This window comes from Salvelinus fontinalis, chromosome 3 (assembly GCF_029448725.1).
Source record: "Salvelinus fontinalis isolate EN_2023a chromosome 3, ASM2944872v1, whole genome shotgun sequence".
Classification (NCBI taxonomy): domain Eukaryota; kingdom Metazoa; phylum Chordata; class Actinopteri; order Salmoniformes; family Salmonidae; genus Salvelinus; species Salvelinus fontinalis.
Genome location: NC_074667.1, coordinates 60,956,779 through 60,982,291, shown reverse-complemented (window position 1 = coordinate 60,982,291; position 25,513 = coordinate 60,956,779). Strand labels below are relative to the sequence as shown.

At 45.5% G+C, this 25,513-nt stretch overlaps 2 protein-coding genes across 2 annotated transcripts; both read right to left on the bottom strand.

Moving 5' to 3' along the window:
- Positions 1–209: 209 nt before the first annotated feature.
- On the bottom strand, positions 210–13,657 carry LOC129851255 (alpha-2-macroglobulin-like). Its single transcript, XM_055917669.1, has 37 exons — positions 13,641–13,657; positions 12,615–12,702; positions 12,233–12,413; positions 11,730–11,886; positions 11,236–11,288; positions 10,870–10,890; positions 10,475–10,640; positions 10,294–10,378; positions 9,354–9,504; positions 9,132–9,252; positions 8,589–8,698; positions 8,288–8,461; positions 7,695–7,928; positions 7,260–7,326; positions 7,039–7,184; positions 6,784–6,933; positions 6,285–6,437; positions 6,056–6,143; positions 5,771–5,921; positions 5,281–5,503; positions 5,067–5,193; positions 4,842–4,963; positions 4,696–4,747; positions 4,535–4,618; positions 4,253–4,429; positions 3,698–3,773; positions 3,370–3,526; positions 3,200–3,274; positions 2,508–2,670; positions 2,032–2,222; positions 1,586–1,801; positions 1,318–1,442; positions 1,002–1,092; positions 822–890; positions 553–658; positions 392–445; positions 210–242 (listed from the first exon to the last, which is right to left on the bottom strand). Exons 2-36 carry the CDS (start codon positions 12,698–12,700, stop codon positions 405–407), a joined length of 4,389 nt encoding a protein of 1,462 aa, XP_055773644.1. The 5' UTR covers positions 12,701–12,702; positions 13,641–13,657; the 3' UTR covers positions 210–242; positions 392–404.
- Positions 13,658–17,913: 4,256 nt separating this feature from the next.
- On the bottom strand, positions 17,914–25,077 carry LOC129851254 (alpha-2-macroglobulin-like). The gene is made up of 24 exons (XM_055917668.1): positions 25,021–25,077; positions 24,800–24,945; positions 24,545–24,694; positions 24,046–24,198; positions 23,817–23,904; positions 23,532–23,679; positions 23,039–23,264; positions 22,828–22,954; positions 22,603–22,724; positions 22,457–22,508; positions 22,296–22,379; positions 22,014–22,190; positions 21,459–21,534; positions 21,131–21,287; positions 20,961–21,035; positions 20,269–20,431; positions 19,791–19,981; positions 19,345–19,560; positions 19,077–19,201; positions 18,761–18,851; positions 18,581–18,649; positions 18,312–18,417; positions 18,150–18,203; positions 17,914–18,000 (listed from the first exon to the last, which is right to left on the bottom strand). Exons 2-23 carry the CDS (start codon positions 24,899–24,901, stop codon positions 18,163–18,165), a joined length of 2,739 nt encoding a protein of 912 aa, XP_055773643.1. The 5' UTR covers positions 24,902–24,945; positions 25,021–25,077; the 3' UTR covers positions 17,914–18,000; positions 18,150–18,162.
- Positions 25,078–25,513: the final 436 nt, after the last annotated feature.

Below are 25,513 nucleotides of genomic sequence, written 5' to 3'. Positions count from 1 at the left end.
TGATTAACAGCACAGATGGAAACTATACCTCCAGAGAGCTGCTCTGTTTACTGTACCCCCAATCACATTGCTTCATGAGCCCCAGGATGAACAACACTGCCTCACAATATTCACCTCAGTGACAAAATACTCCAGAAAAGGGTTCTAATGAAAAGCTTTATTTGCAGTTCCATAGTTTTACTTCAGCACTTGAAAGACGTCTCAAGGGTTGCAGGTGTGACCTCAATGGCATCTTCTTCCATCTGTCGAGGAGCAAGTACATTTAATGAATCCTTTAACAAACTGACCAGCATTTAGATTAAAGGAAGACTGGCTCCCTAAATCATTTATAGTATACGAGTCACCTAGAACACAATTCATCACCAATAAGTCCAGATTTAAAGCAGCTCACCAGCTTGGACCCCCTACTTGCAAGGGAAGACGTATTCTGTCTCAGCCTGGTCACCTGTAACCGTAAGACAGGTTAGTCTCAGTAAATGAAAACAAGTTGACCAAATGTTCCTCAGAAGAGGGGAAAATAACATTTTGGGGAGGGTTAGTAGATCAACTTACTTGGCTGGTAGTAGTCATAGATCTTGACCACTGCTGGCTTTAGATTCTGTACTGGGAACTCCTGTATGATGTCCAGGGTGATGTGGAAAGGAAATAGTGATGTCAGCTGTTGGGAGAGAAACAAACATATGGGTCATTAAACGATCTAAGCAGAAGTTTCTGTATTTCAGCTTTGCTGACAGATACAGCAAAATAGATTATTTTTAAATGAAGCCCATTATAGAGCGCCATGTGAAACATTTCAAACTGAACGATGGTTTTCACCTCACCTCTGTCAAGTACAGTAACACATGGTCATCTTTGATATCAACACGATCCACTTGACTCGAACCCCTCAGCTGTGAAGACAAGTCATTGACATTGTACGGACAAAAAAACCTTGAGCCTTAAAAAAGGGACACCGATGAGGCAAGACCTCCATGGATAAAGGTCACACCACAACAACTCACCCTCCCCAAAGAGTCTGGATCTGGAGAAAACCCAGAGAGCATTTTCAAATCCACTATAATCATATTGGTGGTGAGCTCCTTTCCACGATATCTGAGAAAGACATGATTGACAAATGCTTGGATTGTTTTAGCCATAAAGACCAGGCTGCCGGCTAAGCATTCCGACTGATCCAAGCAGAGGTACCAACTAGAAGGTCAATAACCTATAAACGGGTATAACGAAACTAATTCATTTGGGTCAAATCCATTCTGTAAGACACGCGCCAAGATAACACCGGCAAACGAGGTGAATACAAGACAGGTCCTTCATTCTTACCGAGACTCGAGCTTCAGCGTGACTCTGGGTCTCAAAGACTTGCTGTTGCAGTCCACCTCTGGAGTCACCTGGATACTGAGCGTTGTGCTTCTGGTAGGAGTAGGGACGTTGTAGCGGACCACCACCTGGGATAGAGAAGAGGAAGTCAGGGAAACCATCCTGTCCAAATACAAACGTTTTATGAGCCAGAAGAAACATCTTCCCTGTCATGTGTATTACAGTGCATCTTGCGCCACAGGACTGGGAGGAGAGATGTGTATTCACTGACCTGCACTGAGGCACAAGCACTGCCCTTCACTTCAACGCTGTACTTCCCTTCTGTGTCCTGCAGCGCCCTCTCCTGGTACAGAAGCTTGTTGTTTTGGTTGACATGGAAGAGGCACCGTTCCCCACTGGGAGACCGTACCGTCACTGTGCTGGCTCCTCCTCTACTGAACACCCTGGTGGAGTAGAGAGCCAGGGCCTGGAGGGCCACCACGGTGTCCTACACATACAGACCACAGGACAATCAGTTCAAAATTAAAGACACCATTTTGAAGGGTTGATTATTTTCCTCACATTGAACAGTTGCTAAAGTGACTAAATCCCAATTCCATTCATTATGATGGTTTCTAGGCTCTGTACCAGTGGAAGTGAGCCTCACCAGGTTGGACATGAAGAACACATGACCTGTGGTCTGATACAAGTCAAAGTTACAATGTTTGGGAAGTATACCTGGGTGGAGGAGAAGCCTCCGTAGGCGTTCTGCTGCCTCACCAGCCACCTGACGATGCGGGAGGCGTAGCCCAGGTCAGAGGTAGACCGAGAAGAGGCACTGAGGGACGCCAGCAGAACGTAGGAGCTGATCTCCACCTCCAGGGAGGGTAAGGTCTCCGAGGAGGACTGGGACCAGTGCAGGAGACCCCCTGAGGGTTGAGGAGCACACACACACGCCAGAATAAGAACTAGCTTATTCATCCCAATACAAAGTTCTGACCTCCCCAATTCATTTCCTGCCAAATACAATTTTAATGAGCAAGTTCAAACAATATTATTTTTCTTAACAATAATTTAAAATTAATATTTTTATTGGGCCTATCTGGAGCGCCAGATGGTCTGAGTGTTTGCACTTTTGGGACTACTCCATTATCCAGGCATGCTCAATCAAGGAAAGACTGCGCTAACAGATCTCGGACCAGGATATAGCTCACCCTCTTGAAATGAGATGGTGTCGAGGTGCTGCAGAAGCCGGGCCCGTGTCTCCATGTCACCTGCCAGGGTGAAGGTGTAGGCCAGCAGAGCAGTAGCGTAGGTGTTGGACAAATCACTGGTGGAGTTCTTCAGGCAAGACAAGCTGTGGTCCACAACAGGATCCTAGAGCACAGAATGACAGCAGCACATTAAGATAAGCCAGCCTGGTCCCAGATCAGTTTGGACTGGGTTCCATTCAACTTGCTGTTCTGGGGCCTCAGGCAGTTCAAATTGTTAATTAGGGAACACTTTTTGCTGAGGAACGGGATTGTTTTTCCTTGTAAATCTTGTGCATTTTATTACGTTGCATTTGTAAAGGGTATAATTTGTGTATATGCAGAGGTCCCATGCTAAAGAGGGATGGGACTCTTAAAATAAAGCTGAAAAATCAGACAACACGAACAGATCTGGGACCAGACTAGAGAGATTCAAGCTGGAGCCTAATATCAGTAGTAACAGATCTACACCATTCAGATCTGCTTACGTAACGCCCATTCTATGTTATGTCATAGGCTACTTGCAGAGAAATGACTTCACTACATCGTAGAAGCTGTAAATGACAGTTGATGTAAGACTGATGTCATACAGGAGGCTAAATGAGTTGCCTGTAATGACGTTGTGAGAAACGGTTCCATGGAGTGAAGCTACTTACCGACACGGACATGTTGAGCTCCAGCATTGAAGCAGTGATGTAAGCAGTCAGTGTGACTTCATCCGTCACTCCACCCTAGAAAACAATGTCACACTAACTGCATCTAGCCTGTTGAAATCAAACTATGTCTGGTCTGACGAAACAACCAGTTTATTAGCAATATAAAATACCTTCATTCTGTTGTTCAAGAGCTTCCCTAAAGCTCTGAAACAGCCATGTTTGCCTTGTTGACGTTCCAACCAAGTCTTGGATTGCTCCATCGTTGCCGGGTCAACATAGATGAAAGACTGGGCTTTGCCAAAGGATCTCAAGACAAAAGCAGTCAGCCTGAAGAAAGAAATGGATTCATTTAAAAGCCCCGACATAATATCGTCACGCTCCAAGTCATGACATCACACGGCAACTGTCCAATCCATCGTCTCCATGCCAGAGATGCCATTTGATTGGTCAATGCTTCATTGAAGCCACCAGTAGGTGAAAAACAAGCCAAGTACTCACCAGGTGTTCCCCAAGCCTTGTCCAAACGTGCTGTACGCACCATCAGCATTCTTGTAGTTCAGCTGCCGTTGGTAACCTGTCGGTGGGGTTTTAGCATGAACAGTGACCAAGCGGTTGTTCCATTCCCAGAGTTGTGCCCCAATATATCAGGGCTCTCCACCCCTGTTCATGGAGAGCTACCCTCCAACCAAGTTGTAATTAACCCCATTCAGCCAGCTAATTATTAGAAGGGGAGCTAGATTAGGGTTGGAGTGAAACCCTACAGGACAGTAACAGGGTTGGAGAGTCCTGCCCTATATAAGGAATAGGGTGCTATGAGACAGTGTCTATATTCTACCATCAAATGACTTCAGTAGGAAACCATGTGTTGGGTCAGTGATGTTATGTTAAGACATTGATATCATCCGTTATGCAGCTCCATCGTTACCATGACAGCAGGGTACACCGTGGAGAAACACTTTAAAAATGGAAAACTAAATCCTCTAATTGGACAAATTCAGCCCAGTTTGTGGATTTGGTGTCTAATCAAGACAGATTTTAAAGGGACTCTCCTACCACTAGTGAGGAACTTGGTAGCCTTGTCTAGGATGGCTGGCGTGAGCTGCTTTGTGTTCCTCAGGTACTCCAGGATGTAGATATTGGGGGAGAGCAGGGCCATGTTCTGCTCCCCACACCCATACGGCATCTGCAACAGTCCATCCAGGTTGTTGAGGGCCCGACCCAGGATGTCCCCTACAGAGAAACAAGGGACTTCTGTTACAGACTGTCCTCTTCAGCAAACAGCAGCGTCACAGGCGAAGGGTTGTCTTCCCACCACTACACAGGGGTGTATTTTACCCAGAACTGAGAGGGAAATCCTAGCAGAACCATCCACCACGTTCTGGGGGAGTTGCAGTTCCACCTCCTCCGTCAGAGCTTCTCCTGTGGACACAAAGATGAGTTGAATGAAGACGATCACGTCAACCACCGTGAACATTCAACGTTGATTCATTACTGACCAGTAGGACACAGCAACCAGTTGTAGGTGTGGCTCTTCTCTGTTCCCTCAGCCTGGAGGAAGAGAGGGATTCATTTCAGAGGCAGTTACACTAGACAGTATCTGTGCAACCTAACGTTAGTTCTCCCACAGCAGTAGACTACATACCTTCACCAGCAGGCTCCGTGTGACCGTGTCAACGCGTCCTCTCTCCGGTACGTTCGCAACCCCGTTGTCACACGCAGTGTGGGACTGGACAGCCGCCGCACTAACGGACACGTTCAAAACCCCTACACACAGTACAGCGCAGGTTACACACCATCCAATACGGTGACAGTACACAACTCAGGTTGACATCCATTCTGCCGTTTGAACAGTTGAACGAAGACTAACCCAGGACAGAGGGGGCCATTGTCCAACTGAAGGTCTTTCGTCCATTGGCACACAAGCACGAGGAGTCCCGGACATCACGCAAGGGTGTGAGAGTGTAGTCAGAGGAAAGAGCTGGAGTCACAGAAACCTGCCAAAGAGGAACGCGTCGTAAGATAACACGGTACGACAAAAACAATACAACTCAAGAAACCATCCCGGTGCAGTGTCGTAACACGATGCACTTGGAGAGGTAGTTAAACACAGTGGCCTTCAGCTCAAAGTGCTCTCCCCGGATGACTGAGTAGGGCAGGGTGAGCTCCAGGAAGAAGGGCTGGAAGACCGTGAGCTCCACCAGAGGAGCCAGACCGAAGCCACTGGGGGCCAGGCAGAAGACCTCAGTCTCCCAGGTGGTGATGGTGTCTGGGACTGTCAGGGGGACATCTGCTGATCCAGACTCCCTGGAATACAGAGGTCAGAGTTCAAACAGAAAGCCACCAAGTGTCCAATAGAGAAGGACTAATTTCAACACCGTTTGTTGTTACAAATCCATTTAAGCTTTATCTAACCAGGGACACCCATTGAGGTCAAAGGGTCTTTCCTAAGAGAAAGCTGGCCTACAGTTTACAGAGGTTCAGGGTCCTAATCTACACCACTACTGTTTGGATATGAGGCAAGAGCTAAGAGGGCTTTCACCAGAGGTCAGCCTCACTGTGCAGAGCACTTACCCAACTTCCACAAGGTCCCAAATCCATGTCTCAGGGAAGAATGTACGGACCGTCTGTATGGGTGGCGGAGGTGGAGCGGCAAGTCCACCAGCCACAGCCATTTCAAGTCTAGGACCTGCTGATCCAGGCCTAGCCATATGGCTGTAAGCTACTAACACAAAACATGGCCATTATTGTCAAGTTAAAATGGACTGAATGCTGTGCTTATTCTAACAAAAAGGTCATCCATAACCCAAGATTCATTAGACTTGGCAATGAGAATAAGGGTTGGTAAGGACATCTCACCATAGGAGCGATAGTACTGGTTCCCCTGGTAACTGAGGCAGGAAGGTACTCTTATATCCAGGTTAGTCGCTAGCTTCAGTCCCAGCGTCTAGAAAGAGCAGAAACAATTTATTAATAAATTCTATTCAGTTTAACAGTGTAAGATGAACACATTGTAACAGAATGGGGACTGATTCTTCCCAGAAAGAAAAGAGGCTTCAAGTTGAGAAAACAGGGCAGAAATATTTACCTGAAAAACTGCATAAGGATCATTTGTCATCTCAGACGGTCCATATGGGTGTGGTATTATGAATCTCCTTGGTCTAACACGTAAACATGCTACTGGATCTTCAAGCTCGTAGGGAATATAGGTCGTCTCCTTGACCGGTAACAAATCAAATATCTGGAAAGGGACAACGGGGAGGTGTGAAATTACCTTGTTCATTGGGGACCAAACAGAACAGACTGAAACGACTACTTGGGGAAAAACTCCATTTTGTTTTCCATTGCTAAATGTTTAGAACGTTGTCCCATCAACCCAGAACATCAATAAGGAGGTGCTTTCCAGTTACTGAGAGTCAATAGAAAGTGGGCCTCAGGCCAGAGAATGAGTCCCATCACATTTGATAAATGCTCCCCAGTGAACAGATCCACTCCATGTCTGCTGTAGTCACTGGTTGTATTCCCAGCACCACCAAAACAGTAGGTATGCTGGTACCACTGTAGTTCACTTCAGTGAGCTCCGTTACCTTGTCAGCATCCAGCCTCTTCCCTGGCTCCATGATGCCAACACTCTGGTCCACAGCACCGAGGCCACAGAGGGAACCGGGCTGGGCAGAGAGATGCAGGGTGTTCGCCTCCCCTGGGACAGCGTTGGAGGGAGAGAACTCCACCAACACCTGGCACACACATCAGATACCATTACTCCAGGTATGATACAGTCTGGAAATACTGGACACCTTTCAGAAAATCAGTCACTGGGGATATGAGACTCCTGCACACACCTTGTTCCTGAAGCATTTCTCAGTGGGGAAGTTCATGCTGTGGGCGATGACAGTCTCACTGGGTAGCATACTGTACACCAGGAGCTGAACCACCGGCGCCATCTCTGGAACCACTGCCAACGTCAAGGTGACGTCACCCTCAGCTACTGCAACGCAAGAGCAGGTCACTGTCATCGAGCACCTTCCAGAACGTTCAGAATCACATCATGAAACTCACTCACCAGGACTGTCCTGCTGCACAGTAACATTGATGTGTCCATGCTGAACTATGACCCCTCTGGATAAGGCCTGGAGGGAAAGGGAACAGTTCTCAGCAACAGAGAGGAGACGTTGCAACCTGGACTCATGGGGTAGACCTGGACTCACTCCAATTAGTATGATATGTTACGCATGTATTCATTTGTGGATGTCCATCATCCATTTTATATAGGTTGCGAATTTTCTGAATATATATATTCAACAAAGTCCAATTTGTAACATGAGCTAGGTTGGGTTACAGTGGTTGATTAGGAGTATTGGTGTAGTAAAGGAACATCCTTTGAAAGTGTGGCAGGGGCAATGTCTGAAATGATCCTGGACTAAAGGAGCGCAACTAGGAAATATGGTGCTTTTTGAGAGGCACCGTGGGTTTGCAGGTTGTTCCTGGTTCTACTCACCAGGTAGAGGACAGCCACAGAGCCCTTTGGGACAGTCTCCCCTACGATGGCATAGCGGATGGTGATTGACACCGCCTGCCCACATGCCAGTGGTTTCTCCACCTTCTGAATAGCCAGGGAGCTGGACGGTTTACTGTCAGGGGCAGCGGGCTGGATCAGTGAGAGTAGGTGTTGCCCTCTGTTGAAATAGGGGACCCTGTATCCTGGGAACTCTGCTTGTGGGGTGTCGCTCACCTGGAAAGGAACAAAAGGGAGAGTCTAACTGAAGGCCCAATCCTAAATCACCCCCTAGACCGTGTCCTATATACAGTGGGGATCTGAGAGGATGACAGGAAGCAATATGGTAACAGATCCAACTTACTTCCCCCTAGCCCATCCTGGTCATAGCATGTTAGGGTCATGACCTTAGGGCAGCGTTTCCCCTACTGTCCTGGGGACCCCAAGCGGTCTGATTCAAATAATCAAATCTTGAGGAAGAGTTCATTATTTGACTTCAGCTGTGTGGGCAAGAAACTAAACATGCACCCCTTACGGTCTCCAGGACACTGGCATGGAGTATAAAGTCTGTCAAACCTAGAAGGAATCATACTTACTACGAGGTTAATATTCTCTTTGGGCAGACTGGTTGTGTTGACGGAGAACCTGGCAATACCACGACTGTCCGTGGTTAGGTTCTGTAGTCGTAGATATGAGGACCAGCCTTTCTCCTCAAACAGGTAGACTAACATGTCAGAGATGGGTGTGTTGTTAAAGCGAACAGCATTTATCTGAGGAAAAGGTGTTGTATGAATGAAGTGACACTACATACGTCATCATTACCTACCACATACTGCTAGTTCAGGAAGCAGGACAAACTAGCTTCCACAATGCAACAGGAACACCATTTGGACTTACCTTGCCTTCGATAATTGATCCATGCTCATAGATTTGGGGCGTGTCAACAAATGTGAATTCACCAATCACATAGGAGAGCTCAATGCGTTTTTCCTCTGACAGTGTCACACCTGTCAAATGAAAACAGGATGGTATATTTCACAATTACCAGTACCAACACCATGCAGAAACTGAACTGCAGTGCAGCTTAAACAGAAAATTAAAACCAGAAAACAGCATTATATAAAACCCTGCTGCAGCACCAACGGTCATAAAGCTCTTTCTTCCCAACGCAGAGGAACCCAAACTCAGTCCTGGACCCCCCCTGGGTGCACCTTGTAGTTTCCTGCACTACAGCTGATTCTAATCAAAACTACACTATGAGACGGTTATTTCAGTCAGCTGTGTAGCGCTCGGGCAGAAACCAAAACCCAGGGGGAACCCCAGGACAGTTAGGGAAACCCTGATCTAATGAAACAGGCAATAGTTACGTCGCCATCAGCTGAAGTGAAATGAAGGGTTTGTATTGAGGAAACGACATGATGCATCTCATAAAGGACTCGCCTGTCCCCTCCTCCTGTACTTCTGCATGGAAACTAAACACGTCTCCCAGCAATTTCTCTCCTGCATTCTTTGTGAAAATTGCCATGTTGAAGACATAAGAAGCACAGCCAGTATGGTCCATCTAGGAAAAGCAAGCAGAACCACACAAATAGATTTAAATCTCATTCAAAATGTAATATGTTGGTAAAAACAGCACTACTAGTTTTAGGAAAGCATACAAACCTCTATTGACTCTTTGTGGCATGGAGGTGTGTAATCAGGAACTCCTTGTGGATTTCGCTCATCGATTGTTATTGGTATCACTGCATTGTCCACCAAGAGTCGGCACAACTTGACCCCTGCTTTACCAGGTACAGGCTGCCTATACGTGTATCTGATTTCAATTCACAACAAGACAAGTGTCAACTTCCTACATCCAATTATCATATTAAAAACACGAGACCTAAAGGCTTATGCATTCCCGCAGGCTTGAAGTCACGCATTTAACACGGTCAATGAATCTGGACCTGTATTCATAGAGCCTCAGAACGGGATCAGTTTTAACTACAGATCATAATGAACAAGGTCACATGTCAGGGTGGGACCTGATCCTAGAACAGCACTGCTCATGTAAAATGCCACCGTACATAATCTCAGGGATTGTAGCAGTATTTTAAGACATTGCGCAGTAGCATGTCATTAATGTAGACCACATGCATATTTAAGGATTTTATATTTAAATAAGTGTATTTGAGCATCCTCAAATGCATAACAATTTCCAAGTGTATTATCAAATTAAGCTACAGTACTAGCACAGGCTGCTGCCTACAGACTTGAAATACTGGTCACTAATAATGCTTACATACCTTGCATTACTCATCTCGTATGTATATACTGTATTCTATACCTCTGACATTGACCATCTATTCTTAATTCCATTCCTTAGATGTGTGTATTAGGCATATGTGAAATTGTTACATATTGCTGCACCCGCAACATGTACTAAACACGTGTTGTAACCAATAAAATGTCATTTACAAAGATCCAAATCCTTAATTTGAACTGTGAAGGTAAATGAAATACTTCCAATAGTATTTCAACCCAGGTCTGCCTCAGCGTAATGACATTATTAATGACATGTGTAACTCCACTACATTGCAATTCACCAATACTGTTTACTCACTTTGCACACACTTTCACTTCATACTCTTCCTGAACAACGCTGATCTTGTCCGTGAGGTTCATTTGGATCTCAAACTTGGGCAAAACTACAGATAAAAAGAACAGCAGTCAACTCCAGAATGTTCCAGGGTTGTGATGCATTGATTCAACATTACCAAGCATGAAAGAGAAACTCCACCTACCATACTGTTCTACCTTGAAGTTGTGGTAGATTTTCTCTTCACCAATCCACACTACAATGGTATAGGATCCTACAGGTGCTTCAGAGTTCAGGGGGTGAGAAAGCTGCAGAATGCTGCCACTGGATGTAGTGTTGACCCACTGTCCAATCCGGTTGTGATTAACATCCTGTTGGTTCATAGGAAGGGGAACGTTCAGCAGGACACAACGATGTGGAAAGTTCACAACAGTATACAGGACAAGGAGTCAGTTCTATCTGTAACATTCATCTACTGAAGGGGGCCCAGATCACAACGCTGATAGGAAGTATTTAGCTAACTCATACAGTAGGTGGATATGAATGAGGACCTAGCTAGCTGGGGGAGTCATAATAAAGTTAGACTAACAAGGATCTTACCTCAAGTTCCACAATGTTGTACTGTGAAGGGCAAAGACAAGAGATGGAGTTGTTAATGAAACATGAACCCAATGCCAAAACAGAGGCGCATAGCTGTCTACAACTATAGGAACTAGACAGGTGATTGGCTTGGTCGCTTAACGTAAACATCACATGTAGCATTTGCAATTCAATCTCAGGAAGAGATGATCCCATTCATTCCAGTCTGACCTATATGAATGGAAGCCCCATGTCCTGGCTGGTTGAGTGCTGTACATAATACCAGACTGCTATGTCCATCACAGTATTGTGACACTTCTGCATCTTGGTTTGAAATAGTAGAGACTGACTTAAAATACTATTGTCAATCGTATATTTTCAACTCACCAGCTGATTGACGGGGCTAAAATGGGTATCCAAGGTGACGACTCTAAAATGCACTGTAAAAAGCCAATGACAAGACGAACAATAAGAATATTAGAAGCATCATTTCAGACAACTTCCTCATAATCCCAAGGTTCCCAGATTACCATCATCTTTCACCCGGTATTTCTACCGTTTCCCTCTACAATCCTCATAAGCCACGCATGACTCGTTAGAACAGACTGGGGAAGAGCATTGCCAGCAATGATAGTGTTCTTTTCTACACAATTATTGCCTGATGCATTTCACAAATCTTCCTTCAGATTTCAGTCTGACAGTACTTCATTGTAATACTGTTACAGCCTCAAATAAACAAAGGGAACATGGTGGGGTCGTGGAAAACTGTTGATATCAAAATGGGCCCAAAAAGGTCAAAGCACCGGAGTAAACCATTACAGAACACGCCAACACCCAATTGTCCTGTTTCTTAGCAACCAGACTACCGGCTGTAACATTACCCGTTTGTCCTGGGTTGTAGATTGGTTTGTCCGTTTGGATGAACGTCATGGGGCTGTAGGGTTTGATCATGACCCTTCTCTCCTCTGTGGATAGAAATGTTTCCCCTCGAACCTCCACCTTAAAGTTCTGCACTTTGTCGCTCTTCACGTGAGGGGCCTGTCAGGGACGGAAACAGGGCAACACCGGTGAACTAACGGACCGATAACAAAGGACATTAAAAATGTGGTGCCGTGTGGCCCAGCTGGTAAGAGCGTGCCACTAGCAACTTCAAGGTAGAGCGTTTAACTCCTGCAGGGATCACATTATGCACTCAGCGTAATGTAAGTCTCGATAGTATATACAAGCATTCAATCAAAACCTGGTACAAATTGGAGCCTGAATCACAGAAAAGTTCTGGTAGGCCACCACTGACATTTCCCATAAAATAAGCTGGCATTGCATCACAGCTGAGCAGTACACTCTTATTGGAATGGCTCTAGATGTCCACCAGTGCTGGGCTGACCTGAAACTGGAAACAGCGGTGAAACTCTTGGTCAGAACTCTGGTGGAGAAGTCTCTTGTTCTGCCCGTCGGCCATCAGAGATACGGTCATGACCAGGGTCTCGTTGGGCTGCAGAAGGCTGGCACAAAGCTTGGCCTCTGAGCCTGCCTGGATCACTGCAGGAATGGCTACCATGTAAACCCTACAGAGAACACACCCGGCAACAGGACAATCACTACCCAATGACAGGATACCTCTAAACACAAAGCCAGGTGAAATACACAGGGGGATAAAGATCTGCAGAAAGAGTAGATGGAAAAATTGCTCTAAAAGAACATTAAACCCAGAGGAGAGAAGCAAGTCTGATCACTAAATTCTAACTTGTGAGTGCAGATTGACTTACGGTCTTAGAGTCTCTTGACAGACACAAAGCCAGTGAATGCAGGCAAAGAGTATCCATCTCCAAACCTGAAGCCCAGGAAGAACCATGACTAAAGGAGAAGAATAAACCACCGTTATGACCCAGTATTCCTACATGGAAGACCTGCCTACTGCACTGTACACAGGTTGTGTCTAGATGGGATACAGATTGTCAATTGAATTCACCTATAAGGTTAGAACTTACACAGCAGGTTAGGAGAATTAGGTTAAGGGTTGGCTAATAAAATACAATTCTACAGGGAAGGGGGTGAGAGACCAAACAATTGAATTTAAAATGCTTTCCTGGGAACTGCAAACCATATCAGAAGCATCTACCCAAGCAACACCAAACAGGCACCAACCTGGTCTCAGACCATGTCCTATCATTTTGTACGCAAAACTGAAACACTCTAGTATGATATTACATTTTATATGTATTACATTTGTGAATATCCATCATCCATTTCATATGATATGTTAAAAATGTACATTTTACAAATTCCAATTTGTTGTGGCCAACATGAGCTAGGTAGCTAACATTATCTAGGCTAAACATTAGGAGTAAAGTTAATTAGCAGGTTGGCTAACCTTAACCCTTTCAGCTAAGTAGATGAAGTTGCTTATTACCCAAAATGTTATACGTCAGTTTTATTGCCTTGAGTAGCTGTCAGTCTCCTGTAAAAATACCAAACTTACCATTTCATACAGATTTCAGTCTGGCAGATATACTTTTACTATGTTACGTATAGTCCATGAGACCAGGCTGCAGACACAGGTCGGTAAAATGGCTCAATTGCATGTAGGTTAGTGTTTAACGGCTAGACCGAGTTACAATATATCGGGCTACAAACTGGGCGCCAAACACAGATTGCAAAAGTGTGTCTAGCGTGCACTAGGAGAAAGTATTCTGTTGCTAAGACCAGATGCAAGTTTTTTTATTTAAATTGTTGTTTTGGCTATATGATTGCAACACAAGTTGCTATAGCACCTGTGACCTAGGCATACTCACCGCAGCGGGTTGTTTGTGGACTCAGTCGAACGTAAATCTCCCCGTCGGTCATGTCCCTATAAATATCCTTAGTTGCGGACTTTTTTCTAATTACTAAGCGCTCGCACCTGCTGGATATTCAGGGAGTTCGATTAGACTGAACGGCCATTTCAAATGCGCGATCATATTGTCAACAAGGCAGCATGGTGCGTACAGTAATTCAGGAACATAGGTCTACAACATGTTTTCTATCCGTCAAATGTTTGCATTTTCAAACATTGGGAAGGCAGCTGAAGCACATATGGGTTTTTTATCAAGACCAAACACTTTTAGGCCTATGCATATGGAAACTTCGAATCCTAAATCATTACTCCGCGTACTTTTGTACACTGCTGCAATTCGCTGTTTGTTTGTTACCTATGCGTAGTCACTTCGCCCCCACCTACATGATGATTACCCCAACTAGCCTGTGGACTCGGTACCGGTGCCCCCTGTATATAGCCTCGTTATTGTGTTACTTTTTATTTTAGTCTACTTGGTCAATATTTTCTTCTTCTTGAACTGCACTGTTGGTTAAGGGCTTGTAAGTCAGCATTTCACGATAAAGTCTACACTTGTTGTATTCGGCGCATGTGACAAATACAATTTGATTTGATTTGACCTACATCACTTTGTTTTGATCCGGCTTTGAAAGTGGCACCTGGCTCAGGCTCCAGGGACATCCCGGACCCTCCTCCCACCGGGGTAACGCAGGACAGATAATAGAATCCCCTCCTATCACAGCTGTTAAACTCTGTAACTGTTTTAAAGTCACCATTGGCCTCATGGTAAAATCCCTGAGCAGCTTCCTTCCTCTCTGGCAACTGAGTTGGGAATGACGCCTGTATCGTTGCAGTGACTGGGTGTATCGACACACCATCCAAAGTGTAATTCATAACTTCACCATGTTGAGATATTCAATATCTGCTTTTTATTTTTACCCATCTACCAACCCATCTGCTCTACTTTGTGAGGCATTGGAAAACCTCCCTAGTTTTTGAGGTTGAATCTGTGTTTGGAAATTCACTGCTCGACTGCGGCAACTTACAGATAATTCTATGTGTGGGGTACAGAGACGAGGTAGTCATTACTGCACACAGTGAGTACATGCAACTTATGTGACTTGTTCAGCACATTTATTTAGGCTTGCGATAACAAAGAGGTTGAATACTTATTGACAAGACATTTCAGTGTTTTATTTGTAAAAAAAAATACATAAATAAAAAACAATTCCACTTTGACATTATGGGGTATTGTGGGTAGGCCAGTGACCAAACAAATCAGTGTAATCCATTTTAAATTCAGGCTGTACCATGTGGAGAAAGTCACGGGGTGTGAATACCGATGAATAAAAACCTTGACATGTCTTCTCTCCCACCCCCTCCCCTCCTCCAGACCAAGGTGAAGTACCTGAAGCAGACGTCAGTGATGCTCCAGAGGGAGTTTAGAGGGAACATCCCGAAAGTTCAGTTCGGTTGTCATCTGAGACATTCTCATCAATGATAGGATGACAAACGGTACAGTGGAAAGTCTACACATTGTTTTCAGATTCACATGGAATTGTTGTGCAATTTAAATGTTTGAATATCAAATTATTTGTGAGGGGATGAAATGTGATTTTAGCTTTTCAAATGTGGGAATTGGGTTTTCATGAGTGAATTAGGCCCGACTCAGTGGCCCGCCCACGTGAAGAGACATTGGTTATAAACTATGAAACACGCCCTCCTCTCCCTTCCTATATAAAGCCTTGACGACAATATAACTTCCTGTTCGGGGTACATTAGGATGACGATCCGATGTCAGAAGGGTTCAGATAACTACAGAACGAAACAACCTCGGCATTAGCTTTGGTTGCGAATGGTATGAACGTTGAACTCTTACTCGCTACAGAAAAGTGATACCTCCGAGCCGTTGAGTTAGCAGCGGCCGCTGTAAACGTGGGCTCGGAGAGGACAGACAGAGTATCCGTCTACCACACAATGACGATACTACAACGTTTCCCGTTCACCACCAGAGACACTCTTCAAAGGACTCTGTTGGGCAACACGGCCTTCCATCTACCACCAACCTACTGAAGTGCAGCTCAGAGTAAAGATTTATTGCATTTTCCTTTTCCAAATGGGCGGTAATTTAGAATGTATAAGATTCTGTATTTACGATAGAGTAGCTGCCTACGGCCCGATAGACATCGCTTCTCCCTATGTTCTTCAGTCTTCCCGCTCAAACCCAGCCCCTTTCTTTTGGGTAACCAGCTGTCATATGTTCCGTCCGCTAGGGACGTTTTCCTTTATGACAATTTGTAATCAAGGTATGATTCATTCTGTGTGATGAGTTAGGCATTTAGTAAATAAATAATTAAACCCAATTTTGTATTGCTGATTCAACTTGTTAGCCAGGGTTCGTGAAGATAACGAAGAATTTACAACTTTCAGATGAGACTGAAATAAGGTGACGATTAATATTGACGGAAAATATTACTAGGTCTTTAAGAGTTTATGCAGAAGATAACTGCGCTATAAATATTATTTTGTGGTGCCCCGACTTTCTAGGGAATTACATGATTAGCTCAATCAGGTAATATTAATTACAGAGAAAGGATTTTATAGAATAGCATGTCATCACTTAATCCGGCATAGCCAGACACGACACTGTCAATCCTCGCAGCACAGCTGCCCCTCCACCCATCAAGCCTCCCCAGCCAAGAGGCCTAAAGCTGGGTCACCTCGCTCACCACACTCCTCCAATACCTCCAGGGTCAAGTTGGAGCATGGTTCTCTTGGTTTGGGGTTACCACCTTCCTCAGCCACACCGGTCAAAGAGGAACCTCTGGCTACCACCCTCTCCCCTCTGCTGCCCAGAGAAAGTCCAAAGCCAAAACCTTTTCTACATGACAGTAGAGGGTAGAATCCATAGAGACCTTGTCCCAATTCTCCTTCCTCCCAAAGTGTACACGTGTCACTTCCCTTGACTGATGTGAAATGACTGGTACTAGAGATATGGTGGTAACTCCTACTAGCCCAGTGGTATTAACTTCCTTAGCAGGGAGACCATTTTTGGACAGAATTTCTGTGCACTATTTATTTTGCTAGAATTTCTCACAACACCCAAAACGAATAACCTTCAAATCATTACATTAAAAAGAAACCAATCAATGTTCTCAATAAAATTATTTTTCAAATGATGTCAAACATGTATATTGTCCCATACAATAATGTTAATGTTGTTCCCAAAACAAAGCGACCTGACAATTTTGTTAATTTATCCTTTAACTAGGCAAGTCAGTTAAGAACAAATTCTTATTTACAATGACAGCCTAGGAACAGTGGGTTAACTGCCTTGTTCAGGGGCAGAACGACAGATTCTTGTCAGCTCAGGGATTCGATCTAGCAACCTTTGTTACTGGCCCAACACCCTAACCACTAGACTACCTACAATACCACTGATAATCCTTGCAGATATACCAGAGTGACTAAGACGTGTCGGGGTCAGAGGTCCATTTGGAATTAACAATGTGAGTAAAGCTCAGTGCCACAAGTGATTGAGTTCCCCCAGGAGACTACAGGGTGGTTTGGTGACCACTGCCTGGCAGATCTATTGTTGCGTACTGTCCAATCAAGAGGGCTCGTTAAATCTTCTGAACCAAAACATCTGGTATTGTACCGCCATCTAAAGTAGAGCGATGGCTTAGTTTGACAACCCAGAACACCTCCTTTCTTTCCCATTGTCAGGCCATAACCACTGCTTTTTAAAAAAGTACTGTTTTCACAGCATGTTTGCATACGTTTCTTTCATAGAATTTAGTGAGTCGTGTTGTCAGTAGGGCTCTATAGTATCTGTTGGGTCATCAATTGTTCTGTTAATCTCATTGATTTGTGAGGTGTTTACCACCACATCTTGCCTTGTCCACACCATTCATCAGGAGATCACAGCCAGGACTCATGCTCTTGTAAGACATTAATGTCATTTAGTGGTAATATGTCCTGACCCATTCCCTGATGAGAACTAAAAGAACCAGGCCTCCATGTCACAGACTGAGGAACAAAAGAGATGAGAACCCAAAGTTGTGTACAATATTTACACCTTTGTACAGTTGGCGACCCTGATTAACAGCACAGATGGAAACTATACCTCCAGAGAGCTGCTCTGTTTACTGTACCCCCAATCACATTGCTTCATGAGCCCCAGGATGAACAACACTGCCTCACAATATTCACCTCAGTGACAAAATACTCCAGAAAAGGGTTCTAATGAAAAGCTTTATTTGCAGTTCCATAGTTTTACTTCAGCACTTGAAAGACGTCTCAAGGGTTGCAGGTGTGACCTCAATGGCATCTTCTTCCATCTGTCGAGGAGCAAGTACATTTAATGAATCCTTTAACAAACTGACCAGCATTTAGATTAAAGGAAGACTGGCTCCCTAAATCATTTATAGTATACGAGTCACCTAGAACACAATTCATCACCAATAAGTCCAGATTTAAAGCAGCTCACCAGCTTGGAACCCCTACTTGCAAGGGAAGACGTATTCTGTCTCAGCCTGGTCACCTGTAACCGTAAGACAGGTTAGTCTCAGTAAATGAAAACAAGTTGACCAAATGTTCCTCAGAAGAGGGGAAAAATAACATTCTGGGGAGGGTTAGTAGAGCAACTTACTTGGCTGGTAGTAGTCATAGATCTTGACCACTGCTGGCTTTAGATTCTGTACTGGGAACTCCTGTATGATGTCCAGGGTGATGTGGAAAGGAAATAGTGATGTCAGCTGTTGGGAGAGAAACAAACATATGGGTCATTAAACGATCTAAGCAGAAGTTTCTGTATTTCAGCTTTGCTGACAGATACAGCAAAATAGATTATTTTTAAATGAAGCCCATTATAGAGCGCCATGTGAAACATTTCAAACTGAACGATGGTTTTCACCTCACCTCTGTCAAGTACAGTAACACATGGTCATCTTTGATATCAACACGATCCACTTGACTCGAACCCCTCAGCTGTGAAGACAAGTCATTGACATTGTACGGACAAAAAAACCTTGAGCCTTAAAAAAGGGACACCGATGAGGCAAGACCTCCATGGATAAAGGTCACACCACAACAACTCACCCTCCCCAAAGAGTCTGGATCTGGAGAAAACCCAGAGAGCATTTTCAAATCCACTATAATCATATTGGTGGTGAGCTCCTTTCCACGATATCTGAGAAAGACATGATTGACAAATGCTTGGATTGTTTTAGCCATAAAGACCAGGCTGCCGGCTAAGCATTCCGACTGATCCAAGCAGAGGTACCAACTAGAAGGTCAATAACCTATAAACGGGTATAACGAAACTAATTCATTTGGGTCAAATCCATTCTGTAAGACACGCGCCAAGATAACACCGGCAAACGAGGTGAATACAAGACAGGTCCTGCATTCTTACCGAGACTCGAGCTTCAGCGTGACTCTGGGTCTCAAAGACTTGCTGTTGCAGTCCACCTCTGGAGTCACCTGGATACTGAGCGTTGTGCTTCTGGTAGGAGTAGGGACGTTGTAGCGGACCACCACCTGGGATAGAGAAGAGGAAGTCAGGGAAACCATCCTGTCCAAATACAAACGTTTTATGAGCCAGAAGAAACATCTTCCCTGTCATGTGTATTACAGTGCATCTTGCGCCACAGGACTGGGAGGAGAGATGTGTATTCACTGACCTGCACTGAGGCACAAGCACTGCCCTTCACTTCAACGCTGTACTTCCCTTCTGTGTCCTGCAGCGCCCTCTCCTGGTACAGAAGCTTGTTGTTTTGGTTGACATGGAAGAGGCACCGTTCCCCACTGGGAGACCGTACCGTCACTGTGCTGGCTCCTCCTCTACTGAACACCCTGGTGGAGTAGAGAGCCAGGGCCTGGAGGGCCACCACGGTGTCCTACACATACAGACCACAGGACAATCAGTTCAAAATTAAAGACACCATTTTGAAGGGTTGATTATTTTCCTCACATTGAACAGTTGCTAAAGTGACTAAATCCCAATTCCATTCATTATGATGGTTTCTAGGCTCTGTACCAGTGGAAGTGAGCCTCACCAGGTTGGACATGAAGAACACATGACCTGTGGTCTGATACAAGTCAAAGTTACAATGTTTGGGAAGTATACCTGGGTGGAGGAGAAGCCTCCGTAGGCGTTCTGCTGCCTCACCAGCCACCTGACGATGCGGGAGGCGTAGCCCAGGTCAGAGGTAGACCGAGAAGAGGCACTGAGGGACGCCAGCAGAACGTAGGAGCTGATCTCCACCTCCAGGGAGGGTAAGGTCTCCGAGGAGGACTGGGACCAGTGCAGGAGACCCCCTGAGGGTTGAGGAGCACACACACACACGCCAGAATAAGAACTAGCTTATTCATCCCAATACAAAGTTCTGACCTCCCCAATTCATTTCCTGCCAAATACAATTTTAATGAGCAAGTTCAAACAATATTATTTTTCTTAACAATAATTTAAAATTAATAATTTTATTGGGCCTATCTGGAGCGCCAGATGGTCTGAGTGTTTGCACTTTTGGGACTACTCCATTATCCAGGCATGCTCAATCAAGGAAAGACTGCGCTAACAGATCTCGGACCAGGATATAGCTCACCCTCTTGAAATGAGATGGTGTCGAGGTGCTGCAGAAGCCGGGCCCGTGTCTCCATGTCACCTGCCAGGGTGAAGGTGTAGGCCAGCAGAGCAGTAGCGTAGGTGTTGGACAAATCACTGGTGGAGTTCTTCAGGCAAGACAAGCTGTGGTCCACAACAGGATCCTAGAGCACAGAATGACAGCAGCACATTAAGATAAGCCAGCCTGGTCCCAGATCAGTTTGGACTGGGTTCCATTCAACTTGCTGTTCTGGGGCCTCAGGCAGTTCAAATTGTTAATTAGGGAACACTTTTTGCTGAGGAACGGGATTGTTTTTCCTTGTAAATCTTGTGCATTTTATTACGTTGCATTTGTAAAGGGTATAATTTGTGTATATGCAGAGGTCCCATGCTAAAGAGGGATGGGACTCTTAAAATAAAGCTGAAAAATCAGACAACACGAACAGATCTGGGACCAGACTAGAGAGATTCAAGCTGGAGCCTAATATCAGTAGTAACAGATCTACACCATTCAGATCTGCTTACGTAACGCCCATTCTATGTTATGTCATAGGCTACTTGCAGAGAAATGACTTCACTACATCGTAGAAGCTGTAAATGACAGTTGATGTAAGACTGATGTCATACAGGAGGCTAAATGAGTTGCCTGTAATGACGTTGTGAGAAACGGTTCCATGGAGTGAAGCTACTTACCGACACGGACATGTTGAGCTCCAGCATTGAAGCAGTGATGTAAGCAGTCAGTGTGACTTCATCCGTCACTCCACCCTAGAAAACAATGTCACACTAACTGCATCTAGCCTGTTGAAATCAAACTATGTCTGGTCTGACGAAACAACCAGTTTATTAGCAATATAAAATACCTTCATTCTGTTGTTCAAGAGCTTCCCTAAAGCTCTGAAACAGCCATGTTTGCCTTGTTGACGTTCCAACCAAGTCTTGGATTGCTCCATCGTTGCCGGGTCAACATAGATGAAAGACTGGGCTTTGCCAAAGGATCTCAAGACAAAAGCAGTCAGCCTGAAGAAAGAAATTGATTCATTTAAAAGCCCCGACATAATATCGTCACGCTCCAAGTCATGACATCACACGGCAACTGTCCAATCCATCGTCTCCATGCCAGAGATGCCATTTGATTGGTCAATGCTTCATTGAAGCCACCAGTAGGTGAAAAACAAGCCAAGTACTCACCAGGTGTTCCCCAAGCCTTGTCCAAACGTGCTGTACGCACCATCAGCATTCTTGTAGTTCAGCTGCCGTTGGTAACCTGTCGGTGGGGTTTTAGCATGAACAGTGACCAAGCGGTTGTTCCATTCCCAGAGTTGTGCCCCAATATATCAGGGCTCTCCACCCCTGTTCATGGAGAGCTACCCTCCAACCAAGTTGTAATTAACCCCATTCAGCCAGCTAATTATTAGAAGGGGAGCTAGATTAGGGTTGGAGTGAAACCCTACAGGACAGTAACAGGGTTGGAGAGTCCTGCCCTATATAAGGAATAGGGTGCTATGAGACAGTGTCTATATTCTACCATCAAATGACTTCAGTAGGAAACCATGTGTTGGGTCAGTGATGTTATGTTAAGACATTGATATCATCCGTTATGCAGCTCCATCGTTACCATGACAGCAGGGTACACCGTGGAGAAACACTTTAAAAATGGAAAACTAAATCCTCTAATTGGACAAATTCAGCCCAGTTTGTGGATTTGGTGTCTAATCAAGACAGATTTTAAAGGGACTCTCCTACCACTAGTGAGGAACTTGGTAGCCTTGTCTAGGATGGCTGGCGTGAGCTGCTTTGTGTTCCTCAGGTACTCCAGGATGTAGATATTGGGGGAGAGCAGGGCCATGTTCTGCTCCCCACACCCATACGGCATCTGCAACAGTCCATCCAGGTTGTTGAGGGCCCGACCCAGGATGTCCCCTACAGAGAAACAAGGGACTTCCGTTACAGACTGTCCTCTTCAGCAAACAGCAGCGTCACAGGCGAAGGGTTGTCTTCCCACCACTACACAGGGGTGTATTTTACCCAGAACTGAGAGGGAAATCCTAGCAGAACCATCCACCACGTTCTGGGGGAGTTGCAGTTCCACCTCCTCCGTCAGAGCTTCTCCTGTGGACACAAAGATGAGTTGAATGAAGACGATCACGTCAACCACCGTGAACATTCAACGTTGATTCATTACTGACCAGTAGGACACAGCAACCAGTTGTAGGTGTGGCTCTTCTCTGTTCCCTCAGCCTGGAGGAAGAGAGGGATTCATTTCAGAGGCAGTTACACTAGACAGTATCTGTGCAACCTAACGTTAGTTCTCCCACAGCAGTAGACTACATACCTTCACCAGCAGGCTCCGTGTGACCGTGTCAACGCGTCCTCTCTCCGGTACGTTCGCAACCCCGTTGTCACACGCAGTGTGGGACTGGACAGCCGCCGCACTAACGGACACGTTCAAAACCCCTACACACAGTACAGCGCAGGTTACACACCATCCAATACGGTGACAGTACACAACTCAGGTTGACATCCATTCTGCCGTTTGAACAGTTGAACGAAGACTAACCCAGGACAGAGGGGGCCATTGTCCAACTGAAGGTCTTTCGTCCATTGGCACACAAGCACGAGGAGTCCCGGACATCACGCAAGGGTGTGAGAGTGTAGTCAGAGGAAAGAGCTGGAGTCACAGAAACCTGCCAAAGAGGAACGCGTCGTAAGATAACACGGTACGACAAAAACAATACAACTCAAGAAACCATCCCGGTGCAGTGTCGTACCACGATGCACTTGGAGAGGTAGTTAAACACAGTGGCCTTCAGCTCAAAGTGCTCTCCCCGGATGACTGAGTAGGGCAGGGTGAGCTCCAGGAAGAAGGGCTGGAAGACCGTGAGCTCCACCAGAGGAGCCAGACCGAAGCCACTGGGGGCCAGGCAGAAGACCTCAGTCTCCCAGGTGGTGATGGTGTCTGGGACTGTCAGGGGGACATCTGCTGATCCAGACTCCCTGGAATACAGAGGTCAGAGTTCAAACAGAAAGCCACCAAGTGTCCAATAGAGAAGGACTAATTTCAACAAAGTTTGTTGTTACAAATCCATTTAAGCTTTATCTAACCAGGGACACCCATTGAGGTCAAAGGGTCTTTCCTAAGAGAAAGCTGGCCTACAGTTTACAGAGGTTCAGGGTCCTAATCTACACCACTACTGTTTGGATATGAGGCAAGAGCTAAGAGGGCTTTCACCAGAGGTCAGCCTCACTGTGCAGAGCACTTACCCAACTTCCACAAGGTCCCAAATCCATGTCTCAGGGAAGAATGTACGGACCGTCTGTATGGGTGGCGGAGGTGGAGCGGCAAGTCCACCAGCCACAGCCATTTCAAGTCTAGGACCTGCTGATCCAGGCCTAGCCATATGGCTGTAAGCTACTAACACAAAACATGGCCATTATTGTCAAGTTAAAATGGACTGAATGCTGTGCTTATTCTAACAAAAAGGTCATCCATAACCCAAGATTCATTAGACTTGGCAATGAGAATAAGGGTTGGTAAGGACATCTCACCATAGGAGCGATAGTACTGGTTCCCCTGGTAACTGAGGCAGGAAGGTACTCTTATATCCAGGTTAGTCGCTAGCTTCAGTCCCAGCGTCTAGAAAGAGCAGAAACAATTTATTAATAAATTCTATTCAGTTTAACAGTGTAAGATGAACACATTGTAACAGAATGGGGACTGATTCTTCCCAGAAAGAAAAGAGGCTTCAAGTTGACAAAACAGGGCAGAAATATTTACCTGAAAAACTGCATAAGGATCATTTGTCATCTCAGACGGTCCATATGGGTGTGGTATTATGAATCTCCTTGGTCTAACACGTAAACATGCTACTGGATCTTCAAGCTCGTAGGGAATATAGGTCGTCTCCTTGACCGGTAACAAATCAAATATCTGGAAAGGGACAACGGGGAGGTGTGAAATTACCTTGTTCATTGGGGACCAAACAGAACAGACTGAAACGACTACTTGGGGAAAAACTCCATTTTGTTTTCCATTGCTAAACGTTTAGAACGTTGTCCCATCAACCCAGAACATCAATAAGGAGGTGCTTTCCAGTTACTGAGAGTCAATAGAAAGTGGGCCTCAGGCCAGAGAATGAGTCCCATCACATTTGATAAATGCTCCCCAGTGAACAGATCCACTCCATGTCTGCTGTAGTCACTGGTTGTATTCCCAGCACCACCAAAACAGTAGGTATGCTGGTACCACTGTAGTTCACTTCAGTGAGCTCCGTTACCTTGTCAGCATCCAGCCTCTTCCCTGGCTCCATGATGCCAACACTCTGGTCCACAGCACCGAGGCCACAGAGGGAACCGGGCTGGGCAGAGAGATGCAGGGTGTTCGCCTCCCCTGGGACAGCGTTGGAGGGAGAGAACTCCACCAACACCTGGCACACACATCAGATACCATTACTCCAGGTATGATACAGTCTGGAAATACTGGACACCTTTCAGAAAATCAGTCACTGGGGATATGAGACTCCTGCACACACCTTGTTCCTGAAGCATTTCTCAGTGGGGAAGTTCATGCTGTGGGCGATGACAGTCTCACTGGGTAGCATACTGTACACCAGGAGCTGAACCACCGGCGCCATCTCTGGAACCACTGCCAACGTCAAGGTGACGTCACCCTCAGCTACTGCAACGCAAGAGCAGGTCACTGTCATCGAGCACCTTCCAGAACGTTCAGAATCACATCATGAAACTCACTCACCAGGACTGTCCTGCTGCACAGTAACATTGATGTGTCCATGCTGAACTATGACCCCTCTGGATAAGGCCTGGAGGGAAAGGGAACAGTTCTCAGCAACAGAGAGGAGACGTTGCAACCTGGACTCATGGGGTAGACCTGGACTCACTCCAATTAGTATGATATGTTACGCATGTATTCATTTGTGGATGTCCATCATCCATTTTATATAGGTTGCGAATTTTCTGAATATATATATTCAACAAAGTCCAATTTGTAACATGAGCTAGGTTGGGTTACAGTGGTTGATTAGGAGTATTGGTGTAGTAAAGGAACATCCTTTGAAAGTGTGGCAGGGGCAATGTCTGAAATGATCCTGGACTAAAGGAGCGCAACTAGGAAATATGGTGCTTTTTGAGAGGCACCGTGGGTTTGCAGGTTGTTCCTGGTTCTACTCACCAGGTAGAGGACAGCCACAGAGCCCTTTGGGACAGTCTCCCCTACGATGGCATAGCGG

What these genes read in the sequence shown, in the direction of transcription:
- LOC129851255 (XM_055917669.1), bottom strand. Translation starts at nt 12,700, where the DNA reads ATGGTTCTTCCTGGGCTTCAGGTTTGGAGATGGATACTCTTTGCCTGC. An exon ending in CTACAACCCAGGACAAACGG is followed by an intron (nt 11,289 to 11,729) that starts GTAATGTTACAG and finishes GGCTTTTTACAG; the next exon opens with TGCATTTTAGAGTCGTCACC. An exon ending in GATCAATTATCGAAGGCAAG is followed by an intron (nt 8,462 to 8,588) that starts GTAAGTCCAAAT and finishes CCTTTTCCTCAG; the next exon opens with ATAAATGCTGTTCGCTTTAA.
- LOC129851254 (XM_055917668.1), bottom strand. Translation starts at nt 24,901, where the DNA reads ATGGCGCCGGTGGTTCAGCTCCTGGTGTACAGTATGCTACCCAGTGAG. An exon ending in ACCTCTCCAAGTGCATCGTG is followed by an intron (nt 22,955 to 23,038) that starts GTACGACACTGC and finishes CCTCTTTGGCAG; the next exon opens with GTTTCTGTGACTCCAGCTCT. An exon ending in GATTTCCCTCTCAGTTCTGG is followed by an intron (nt 22,191 to 22,295) that starts GTAAAATACACC and finishes GTTTCTCTGTAG; the next exon opens with GGGACATCCTGGGTCGGGCC.